Genomic DNA, 12,687 nt, shown 5'->3' on the forward strand with positions numbered 1-12,687 from the left:
GATCTTTTCTGATTCCACACAAATCTTAAAATAATTTGTTCTAACTCTCTGAAGAAAGTCCATAGTATTTTGATAGGGATTGCATTAAACGTGTAAAGTGCCCTGGATAACATTGACATTTTCACAATATTAATTCTGCCAATCCATGAGCATGGAATATTTTTCCATCTCTTTGTGTCTTCCTCAATTTCTTTCAGAAGTGTTCTATAGCTTTTAGGGTATAGATCCTTTACCTCTTTGGTTAGGTTTATTCCTAGGTATCTTAGGCTTTTGGGTACAATTGTAAATGGGATTGACTCCTTAATTTCTCTTTCTTCAGTCTCATTGTTAGTGTATAGAAATGCCACTGACTTCTGGGCATCGATTTTGTATTCTGCCACGCTGCCAAATTGCTGTATGAGTTCTAGCAATCTCGGGGTGGAGGCTTTTGGGTTTTCTATGTAGAGTATCATGTCATCGGTGAAGAGGGAGAGTTTGACTTCTTCTTTGCCAGTTTGAATGCCTTTAATGTCTTTTTGTTGTCTGATTGCTGAGGCTAGGACTTCCAGTACTATGTTGAATAGCAGTAGTGAGAGTGGACATCCCTGTCTTGTTCCTGATCTTAGGGGAAAGGCTCCCAGTGCTTCCCCACTGAGAATGATATTTGCTGTGGGCTTTTCGTAGATGACTTTTAAGATGTTGAGGAATGTTCCCTCTATCCCTACACTCTGAAGAGTTTTGATCAGGAATGGATGCCGTATTTTGTCAAATGCTTTCTCTGCATCCATTGAGAGGATCCTATGGTTCTTGTTTTTTCTCTTGCTGATATGATGAATCACATGGATTGTTTTACGAGTGTTGAACCAGCCTTGTGTCCTGGGAATAAATCCCACTTGGTCATGGTGAATAATTTTATTGTACTGTTGGATCCATCCTATTGGCTAGTATCTTGTTGAGAATTTTTGCATCGATGTTCATCAGGGATATTGGTCTATAATTCTCCTTTTTGGTGGGGTCTTTGTCTGGTTTTGGAACTAAGGTAATGCTGGCCTCACTGGAAGAAAGACAGTCTCTTCAATAAATGGTGCTGGGAAAACTGGACATCCACATGCAGAAGAATGAAACTAGACCACTTTCTTGCACCATACACAGAGATAAACTCAAAATGGATGAAAGATCTAAATGTGAGACAAGATTCCATCAAAATCCTAGAGGAGAACACAGGCAACACCCTTTTTGAACTCGGCCACAGTAACTTCTTACAAGATACATCCACGAAGGCAAAAGAAACAAAAGCAAAAATGAACTATTGGGACTTCATCAAGATAAGAAGCTTTTGCACAGCAAAGGATACAGTCAACAAAACTAAAAGACAACCTACAGAATGGGAGCAGATATTTGCAAATGATGTATCAGATAAGGGGCTAGTTTCCAAGCTCTATAAAGAACTTATTCAACTCAACACCAAAGAAACAAACAATCCAATTATGAAATGGGCAAAAGACATGAAGAGAAATCTCACAGAGGAAGACATAGACATGGCCAACACGCACATGAGAAAATGCTCTGCATCACTTGCCATCAGGGAAATACAAATCAAAACCACAATGAGATCCCACCTCACGCCAGTGAGAATGGGGAAAATTAACAAGGCAGGAAACCACAAATGTTGGAGAGAATGTGGAGAAAAGGGAACCCTCTTACACTGTTGGTGGGAATGTGAACTGGTGCAGCCACTCTGGAAAACTGTGTGGAGGTTCCTCAAAGAGTTAAAAATAGACCTGCCCTACGACCCAGCAATTGCACTGCTGGGGATTTACCCCAAAGATACAGATGCAATGAAACTCCGGGACACCTGCACTCCAATGTTTATAGCAGCAACGTCCACAATAGCCAAACTGTGGAAGGAGCCTCGGTGTCCATCGAAAGATGAGTGGATAAAGAAGATGTGGTTTATGTATACAGTGGGATATTACTCAGCCATTAGAAACGACAAATACCCACCATTTGCTTCAACATGGATGGAACTGGAGGGTATTATGCTGAGTGAAGTAAGTCAATCGGAGAAGGACAAACATTGTATGTTCTCATTCATTTGGGGAATATAAATAATAGTGAAAGGGAATATAAGGGAAGGGAGAAGAAATGTGTGGGAAATATCAGAAAGGGAGACAGAACATAAAGACTCCTAACTCTGGGAAACGAACTGGGGGTGGTGGAAGGGAAGGAGAGTGGGGGGTGGGGGTGAATGGGTGATGGGTACTGAGTGGGGCACTTGACGGGATGAGCACTGGGTCTTATTCTGTATGTTGGCAAATTGAACACCAATAAAAATAAATTTATTATTAAAAAAAGTTTAAAAGACTACAACAAAAATTATATGCCAAAAAGTTATACAACCTAGAAGAAATGGATAAATTTCTAGATATGTATAAGCTTCCAAAAATGAATTAGGAAGAAATAAAAAATCCGAACAGACCAATTTCTGGTAACAAAATTGAATCAGTAATCAAAAAGCTCCCCCAAAACAAAAGTCCAGGACCAGATGGCTTTACAGGTGAAGTCTACTAAACATTTAATAGTTTAATATTCTCAAACTATTCCAAAAATAGAAGGGGAAGGAAAGCTTCTAAATATATTCCACGAGGTGAGCATTATCCTAACACCAAAGCCAAAGGAAATAAAAAAGAAGTAAACTACGGACCAACATCCCTAATGAACATAGGTCCAAAAAAACCCCCCAGTAATATATTAGCAAATGAAATTCAACAATACATTAAAAGGATATTCAACATGACCAAATAGGATTCATCCTGGGAATACAAGGATTAATATTTGTAAATCAATGAATGTGTACACCACATCAGCAAAACTAAGGATAAAGTCATCTGATCATCTTAATAGATGTAGAAAAAGCATTTGACAAAATTCAACATCCATTCATGATAAAAATTCTCAACAAAGTGAGTTTAGAGGGACCATACCTTAACATAACAAAGGCCATATATGGCAAACTCACAACTAACATTGTACTTAGTGGTGAAAAACTGAGAACTTTTTTTCTAGGATTAGGAATAAGACAAGGATGTCCACTTTCACCAGTTTTATTCAACACAGTATTGGAAATCCTAGTTGTAGCAATCAGATAAGAAAAAGAAATAAAAGGCATCCAAATTGTTAAGGAAAAAGTTTAACTGTCAGTATCTGCAGATGACATGATACTCTGCATAGAAAACCCTAAAGACTGCCAAAAATTTATTAGAAGTAGTAAATGAATAAGTTGCAGGTTATAAAATTAATATACAGAAATCTGTTACTATTATTTATTTATTTATTTATTTATTTATTTATTTATTTACCATGCAGGTGCGGGGGGGCAGAGGGAGAGGGAGAGAATCTTGAGCACACTCCATGCGGAGCATGGAGCCCAATGCAGGGCTTGATTCCACAACCCTGAGATCATGACCTGAGCCAAAATCAAGAGTCGGATGCTCAACTGATTGAGCCACCCAGGCAGAAATCTATTGCATTTCTATATATTGATAACAAAGTAGCAGAAAGAAAAATTAAGCGAACAATTCCACTTACAGTTGTACCAAAAAGACCATAATACCTAGGGATAAATTAACTAAAGAAGTGAAAGACCTGATTTCAAAAACTATAAAACATTGATGAAAGAAATTGAAGATGACACAAACAAATGAAAAGACATACTGTGCACATTAATTAGAAGAATTAATATTGTTAAGGTATCTACACTAGAGCTTCAATGCCATCTGTATCAAAACACCAGTAGTATTTTTCACAAAACTAAAGCGAATAATCCTAAAATTTGTATGAGACTACCAAAGACCCCAAATAGACAAAGCAATCTTAAGAAAGAAGAACAAAGCTGGAAGTATCACAATCCCAGATTTCAAAATATATTACAAAACTATAATAATCAAAACAGTATGGTACTGGCACTAAAACACATAGACCAACAGAACTTAATAGAAAGCCTAGAAATAAACCCATGCTTTATATGGTCAATTAATCTACAACAAAGGAAGCAAGAATGTATAATAGGGTAAAAACAGTCTCTTCAACAGGTGCTGGGAAAATTAGACAGCCACACACAAAATAATGAAACTGGATTACTTTCTTATACCGTACACAAAAATAAATTCAAAATAAATTAAAGACCTACCTGTGAGACCCAAAACCATAAAACGCCTAGAAAAAATAAAGGCAGTTATTTCTTAAACATCAGTCTTGGGGTCCTTGGATGGCTCAGCGGTTTAGCGCCTGCCTTTGGCCAAGGAGTGATCCTGGAGTCCTGGGGTCAAGTCCCACATCAGGCTCCTGCATGGAGCCTGCTTCTCCCTCTGCCTGTGTCTCTGTCTCTCTCATTCTCTCTGTGTTTCTCATAAATAGATAAATAAAATCTTAAAAAAAAACCCAAAACATCAGTTTTAGCAGCATATTTATGGATATGTCTCCTCACAAGGAGACAAAAGCAAAAATAAACTTCTGGAACTACACTAAAATAAAAAGCTTTTGCACAGAAAAGGAAACCATCAATAAAATGGCAAGTCAATTTACTGAATGGGAGAAGTTATTTGCAAATAATATAAGGGGGATAGTAACCAGTAAGGGGTTAATTTCCAAAATACATAAAGAACTTATACAGCTCAACACCAAAAAATCAAGTAATCCAGTTTAAAAATGGGCAGAGGACATGGACAGACATTTTTCCAAAGAAGATTCATGAAAGGATGCTCAACATCACTAATCACCAGGGAAATACAAATGAGAACCACAATGAGATATTACCTCTTTACAGTTAGAATGGCTAAAATAAAAAAGACAAGAAATAACAACCATTGGCAAGGATGTGGAGAAAAAGGAACCCACTGTTGGTGGGAATGTAATTTGGTAGAGCCACTGTGGAAGACCATATGAAGGTTCTGCAAAGAATTAAAAATAGAAAAATGATCCAGTAATTTCACTACTGGGGGATGCCTGAGTGGCTCGGTGGTCGAGTATTTGCCCTCTGCTCATGGCGTGATCCTGGAGTCCAGGGATCGAGTCCCACATTGGGCTCTCTGCATGGAGCCTGCTTCTCCCTCTGCTATGTCTCCCTCTACTATGTCTCTGCCTCTCTCTCTCTCTCTCTCTCTCTCTCTCTCTCTCTCTGTCTCTCATGAATAAATAAATAAATAAATAAAATCTTTGAAAAAAACATTTCACTTCTGGGTATTTACCAACGAAAACACTAATTCAAAAAGATATATGAACCTGTGTGTTTATTGCAGGATTATTTACAACAGCCAAGATATGGAAGCAACCTAAGTGTCCACTGATAGTTGAATGGATAAAGAAGATGTGGTATACATAAACAATGAAATAATACTCAGCCTTAAAAAAAAAAAAAGAATGAGATCTTGCCATGTGGGAAACATGGATTGACCTAGAAGGTATTATGCTAAATGAAAGAAGTCAGACAGAGAAAGACAAATACCATATAATTTCACCTAAATGGAGAAACAAAACAAAACACCACAAAAAGCAGAAACTCACTCATAAATACAGAAAAATGATGGTTGACAGAGAGGAGGGCATGGGGGGATGGGCAAAATGGGTGAAGGGGAATAGGACGTATTGGCTTGTAGTTACGGAATGAATAAACCAAGGGAGTAAAAGGCACAGCATAGGGAATACAGTTATATTGTAATAACAATGCATGGTGATAGATGGTACCTACACCTGTGATAAGCATAGCATTGTATACAGAGTTAATTTTTTTTTAAAGAGACATGAGCAGGGCAGCCCCGGTGGCGCAGCGGTTTAGCGCCGCCTGCAGCCCAGGGCGTGATCCTGGAGACCCTGGATCGAGTCCCACGTCGGGCTCTCTGTATGGTGCCTGCTTCTCCCTCTGCCTGTGTCTCTGCCTCTCTCTCTGTCTCTATGAATAAATAAATAGAATCTTAAAAAAAAAAAGAGAGAGAGACATGAGCAGAGGGAGAAGCAGGCTCCCTGCAGTGAGACTGATACGGGACTTGATCCTAGGACCCCGGGATCACGACCTGAGCCAGAGGCAGATGCCCAACCACTGAACCATTCAGGTGCCCCTATAGAGTTGTTAAATCCCTGTATTATACACCTGAAACTAATGTAACATTGTGTGTCAACTATATTTCAATCAAAAAAATAAATTAAGGGCATCTGGATTAGTCAGTTAGGTACCTGCCTTTACCTCAGAGTCCTGGGATTGAGCCCCACATCAGGCTTCCTGCTTAGCAGGGAGTCTGCTTCTTCTTCTTGCTGTTCTTGTGCTCTCCCACCCCCCTCTCCTTCTCAAATAAATGGATAAAATCTTAAAAAAAGTAATTAATTAAAAAATAGACCTGAATTCCTGCTCTATCACACCTGTCTACATGTCATAGAGAGGGGTTCGTATAGTCTTTCATCCTTAATTTTCTCTTCATTACAATGGGAATAAATATTATCTAAGGTGAAAAAAAATCCACCTAAAATACAATACTGAACATGATGAACACAAATGAAAGGGAAGTTGATAGCTCTATTAAATCAGAGAGAAAAGCATTAAAGCAAAAACATTATTAGGGATAATCTTTGTTTTCTAACCAGTGAATTTTGTTAAATTTATTGTTACTAGATATACCTGGATTCATATTCCTCTTCTAACTTTACACTATTTATCCTCTTTTTTACATGTTTCTTTTCTCCTTTCCTGCCTTTATTTATTGAATTTTAAAATTTGCTTTTTCCCATTCTTATGCTTTAGAGGATATGTGTTCTATTTCTACAATTTCAGTGCTTTCTCTTAAATATTTTTAACGTATGAATTTATGTCAAAATTATTACCTATACATTCTTCCTCATGATTACTGGAATTTAAAACACTTTAATGGATTACTCTCTCCAGTCTTCGAATATTAGTACTATCTAGGATTTTTACCCCAGTTTGTTTCCGTATCCCCCACTAGTCATATGTTTTTTAAGGTTAATGTCTTTACCCCTCTACTTAATTAATTTCTTTGCCCATCATTACTGTTTCCATCTCACTCTTTCTGATTCCAATGTCCTGTGGAAGCTCTTTTGTGAAGGGTCTATTGCAGATAAACTCTCAATCTCTGTCTCAGAGTGCCTTTCCTTAACGCTCATCCTTGAGTTATTTATTTGCATGTGGTGTCTGAGGCTGAGAAGTATTTTCTGCTGACTTCTTGTTTTTGTGAAGTGGCATTCTTTCCAGATAATCTGGTTGAATTTAAGGCTGTCCTTTTCTTTTGGCCTTTTGCAATTTTACTACAATGCCGTTGTATCTTTTGATTTTCCTGTTTGGAATTTCTTTTGCTTCTTGAGCAGGAGAATTGTTGCTTCTCATTTTCATCTGTTTTATTTTTTAATTTGTTTATATCCCATTCTCTCCATTATTTCCCTCTGGAAATTCTACGAAGATATATATAGAATGTTGGGGTCTTTTTGTGGTATGTAATGCCTCTTAATCCCTTTTATATTATTTTATATCAGCTGAGTTTCACCTGTTATTTAACTCATCCATTGAGTTTTTAATTTCAATCATTATATTTTTAATTCCCATGAATTTTATTTGGTTCCTTTATTAGTCTGTCCAGTCCTTTTGTGACAACAGCTTTTCTCAAGAATTTATTTTTCTAAGCCTTTTATCATCTTAATGTTTTCATAATCACTTTCTGACAATTTGATTAAAGAAGCTATTTATTTTTTGTCTGTTGTTGGTTCTTGGATTTTTTTTCCCTCATGTGTTTTGTAATTTTTATTGAAAGCTCCTTTTGGGAGGAGGGATTAATCTGTAGGAATCCTATAAGGCAGGGTTTGAGGATGTGTCTCTTTAGAGAGATGGTATTTATTTCTGTCAAATCTCCTAGAGTTACCACTAGGTTATTGGAAGCTCTTTGCACGTTAATATATAAAATCCAGTTACAAATGTAATAAATTCAAATTTACCCCACAAATAATTAAAATTCAAATTCCAATCCATGTGATAGTCTTTGGTTATAAATTGAGAATATTTTTTTTTTTTGTCCCAGGCTAAGTACCTTAGTTTTTTCCTCACCAATAGGTAGTAGTTGTGATTTTAACCTCTCTGTTTAATGATCCAGGAGTTCTCTATTTCCCCCTTTTAAATTCTGTTTCTCTTTCTCTTTCTGATACAGTTAGGACTTTTAGCTTTACACAGCCTGTAACTTATTCTGTCCTTCCATGGCCAGTGAAATCTGAGTCTGTTTGTCATGAAAAGCAGCAGCCATCCCCACTGTGCCCTTATCCAGAGCAACTATAGCATGAACACCTTACTATGAGTCTGGATTTACAAAGATTATGGGCCTGGATATTTTCCTTACTTTCTTAAAAACTCAGGTACATTTTTATAAAAAAGTTTGTTTTAGAGAGTAGAAAAGTAGTTGTCAGGGCCTGTGGGGTAGGGAAAATAGGGGGAGGCTGGGAAAAAGGGTACAAACTTTCAGTTATACGATGTACAAGATCTGAGGATCTGATGTAAAACATGGTGATTATAGTTGATAATACTGTGTTGTATAATTGAAATTTGCTAAGAGAGTAGAACTTAAATGTTCTTGCCAAAAATAAAAAAGATAAATATGTGAGGTGATGGACGTATTAACACATTAATTAACCTTAATTAGCATTAATTGATTAGCTCTAATTAATGCCTATTAAAGTGGATCCTTTCACTATCTATATGTACATCAAATAACTACAGTGTACACTTTAAATATCTTTTTAATTTTTTAATTTTTATTTTTTTAAAAAGATTTCATTTATTTGAGAGAGAGAGCACAAGCAGACAGAGGAGAAACAGACTCCACACTGAACATGGAGCCTGATGTGGGACTTGATCCCAAGACTCTGGGATCATGACCTGACCTGAAACAAAGAGTCAGACACTTAACTGACTGAGCCATCCAGGCGCCTAAATATCTTGAATTTTATATGTCAATTACAGCTCAGTAAAGCTGACATTTAAAAAATTTTTTAAAGAAATCTTTAAAAGCTTTGTTTTAGCATTGACTCATATTTTGTATCAAGAGAATTTGCAGATCTTCTAGTCTACCATTTTTCCAGAAATAGAAGCCAAGATGGGTTTTGACCTTTCCTAGGCATCCTTTAACTTTGAAAAAGAATCTAGTTGAGATTGGCAAGCAATCATTGAATGTCTCCTATGTAGCAGCTACTATTTAGGAAAATGATTCATTTGCTAGCAGAAAGCCAGTTGCAGTCAGAAAATAAATCTGCCTATCTTCCCCAACCTTCTGTGACTATCAGTTGCAAAGACCACATTGTATCAGAGGCATCATCAGATAAGTTCTAGTACTTTAGATAAAATTCGTATGTTCAGATAAAATTCCAGCACTTGAGCCCCAGCTGCTACCATATGGCTTACATCATCATCATTAACAACAACAAAAAAAGGTAGGTGGAAGAGTTGCACGTAAATTCACATAATTTTCAAAATTGTGTGTTTCTCTTCTTTTGTTTAGATATTCTACTACCTCACTTTAAGAGAATTAGTAATATGTGGTCAAGTTTGCCACTCCTGGATGTTGATGACACAAGCAAGCTCACTGTGGAACAGTGTAAGTAGACATGACTCAAAGCTATCTTCATTCTAGTTCTCAAAAGAGAACAGCCTGCTATAAAGCCAACTATACTAGGGACTACTTTTTTCCCTGTTCCCCCAATAGGACCACAAAAAAGTAGGTGCATTTGTTTCTCTTTTGTCCAGGCACTAGCCCAAAGGACAAGATAGAAAGATAATAATGTTATTTTTAAGAGATAGATTATTAGTATTTCCTAATTTAAATGGCAGAAACAAATTGAATATTCTTTTTTGGGTGGAAACATATTGCCATTATATCTGAGTTAGACCTAATATTGCCTAACTCAGGATGCCGTGGACATAAATTGAGGAGATGTAAGTAAAGTGCTTACTGTGGAGCCTGGTGTGTAGACAGCACTCAATAAATATTAGCTCTTATTATTGGTTTGAAAAACATAAAGTAGCACAAAATATGAAGTAATGGGGAAAAAATAGGGCTAAAATATACAACATGTAAACAAAACTTGAGTGTCTCTGCATGCACACATACACTTTGGCAGTTTCTAAGATAGACTTCTAGGCTGGTACCTCTACACTACTCTTGTCATTGTACCATTTTTATACTATTTTTTTATACTATTCTTATAACCTAGAATTTCTCATTTCAATGAGACACTGGGGAGAGGTCTCAGCCAACAGCAAAAAATAGACATAAATTGTCCTTGATGTCTTTTCTGTTTCTTGGATGATACTTTAATCTCTGTAATCATTTATGCCATCAATCAGTGTTGCAGTGGCAACATTTTCCCAATCACCTAGTGTCCAGTAAATAGCTGACTTTACCACCTCTCCTTAATAGCTAATGACTGAGCAGTAATGACATCACATGCTCAGGCCTATGAATAGATGGCTGGAACCGTTCCACATAAATTCTAAAACTTAGACAAAGAAACTAAGGAGCCACTCCACTCATAAATCAAGTCAATATCTTGACATCCCATTCTTCGCTTTACTATTCCACTCTCACCTTGTGCATCAATGGCAAGAGGAAAATGTGCCTGTGTCTCAACTAACCCATCTTAGCCACCAAATTTAATATTCCTGTCTTAAGTTTATTTTTAATTTAAGGCAGTGATATCCAATCTTCAGAATGCATCAGAAACATCTGAAGGGATTGTTAAAATAGACTACTCACTGCCAAATTTATCATTGGTTTAAAGTGATAAATATTTCTTATGTGACAGATTGGAAATATTACTTTTTGCTTTGGAAAACCTATAAAAAATTTAAAAAATGAGCCCAAATGATCAGAAGGAGAAAGAATATGTACAATATTAAGATCAGGATATATCCTGCAGAAGCCTGGTGGGAAAAGCTAGTACTTTTGCTACTTTTGCCCAAGATCTTACGAGGTAAAGTTGGAGAAAATATGAGCACATGTCAGTGAAGAACAAAGCCTGGGTAGGAAGTTAAGTTTCTTTATATTCAGCAAATTTCTCTCTCCACAATTATCCTTTATTTTCTATTAGTTTTACCTTCATTTGTGAGTGCTCAAGTGTGGCACAACTAGAACAAACATTTTAGCACAAAGAATAACTTTATTCAGAAGGCAGTGAGAAATTGGAAATTCAGGGGTGCCTGAGTGGCTCAGTCGGTTAAGTGTCTGCCTTTGGCTCAAGTCATGATCCTCGAGTCCCAGGATTGAGCCCCATGTTGGGCTCCCTGCTCAGCGGGGAGTCTGCTTCTCCCTCTCCTTCTGCTCCCCACCCCCACTTGTTCTCTCTCTTAAATAAATAAAATATTTTTTAAAAATTGGAATTCATAAACTTAATCTTTTAGCTGAAGGACATTATTTAATACTACAATATCAATGTTATTAATCAACTGGCCCTAGCCACTCGGAGTTTACATAAATCTCATGTGATTAGCTAGGTACGCTCAGGTCTCTTCCCCAGACCTCCCTTCTCCAAATTATGAGTTATGAGAGGGCTACTGTAAACCTCTCACTCTAAATTGTCTTCTCTGGGATCCCTGGGTGGCGCAGGGGTTTGGCGCCTGCCTTTGGCCCAGGGCGCGATCCTGGAGACCCAGGATCGAATCCCACATCGGGCTCCCGGTGCGTGGAGCCTGCTTCTCCCTCTGCCTATGTCTCTGCGCCTCTCTCTCTCTCTCCCTCTGTGACTATCATAAATAAATAAAAATAAAAAAAAATAAAAATGTTTAAAAAAATTGTCTTCTCTGTAGTGAAGAACTTAACATACAGTCTCTGCTCATGATTAAAGAAGCAGGCACATGTTCTGAGTGGGGGGGGGGCAGGCAGCCTTGGGGCTCACCTGGGATGATGGCAGGGTAGCCAAGCCACTCCAACAACAATCAACTCTGTTGTGGGGAAGATGCAAGACTCCTGCCCTCCCAGCTGTCGACCTGGACTGGACATTTGGAATCTGTTTGTAATTAAACATGGGAATGACCATGAAAAAAAAATCTGTTTGTAATTAAACTCCAGAATGATCATGAACACAAAGAAATAAGTGAAAAAGAGATGTGATGAAGAAAACTGTTTCTTGATGCTTTAAAAACATAAAAAATTTTACATGCAAAAGATCTTTCTCATTTCTTAATGTCTTTTGTTTATCCTTTTTAGATTGATTTTTCCACAGTAAAAAATATAATCACAGATAAATATATAGTGTCTACTTTGCAAAGGTGGCGTCTAAATGTGCTGCGTTTGAATTTTCGTGGTTGTCTTCTCCGATCGAAAACCTTGAGATCTGTCAGTGAGTATGAGTATGTTTATTATAACTCTTTGTCTTGCTTTCCTATTTTTAATTAAACAAATATAAAGAAAAATATAAATAAAATAGAAACCAGTTACAGTCATAGGCCATAAGAATGCCAATTAAAAACATTTAAAATGCTTATAGTATAATCGGCTCTCACTGGACTGTATGCTCTGGGAGCTGGTCCTTTTTCCATTCTTTTTTTAAATATTTTTTTAAGATTATTTATTTATTTATTCATAGAGACACAGAGAGAGAGAGAGGTAGAGACACAGGCAGAGGGAGAAGCAGGCATCATGAAGAGAGCCTGATGTGGGACTCGATCCA

At 37.0% G+C, this 12,687-nt stretch overlaps 1 protein-coding gene across 1 annotated transcript in view; it reads left to right on the forward strand.

Moving 5' to 3' along the window:
* Positions 1-12,687, forward strand: part of FBXL13 (F-box and leucine rich repeat protein 13) — a 204,839-nt gene that overhangs the window by 64,840 nt on the left and 127,312 nt on the right. Inside the window, exons 8-9 of the mRNA XM_055301082.1 lie at positions 9,522-9,617; positions 12,225-12,357. Of these exons, the coding sequence (XP_055157057.1) occupies positions 9,522-9,617; positions 12,225-12,357 (229 nt within the window). The remainder of the gene's footprint in view (positions 1-9,521; positions 9,618-12,224; positions 12,358-12,687) is intronic.

This window comes from Nyctereutes procyonoides, unplaced genomic scaffold (assembly GCF_905146905.1).
Source record: "Nyctereutes procyonoides isolate TBG_1078 unplaced genomic scaffold, NYPRO_anot_genome, whole genome shotgun sequence".
NCBI lineage: Eukaryota > Metazoa > Chordata > Mammalia > Carnivora > Canidae > Nyctereutes > Nyctereutes procyonoides.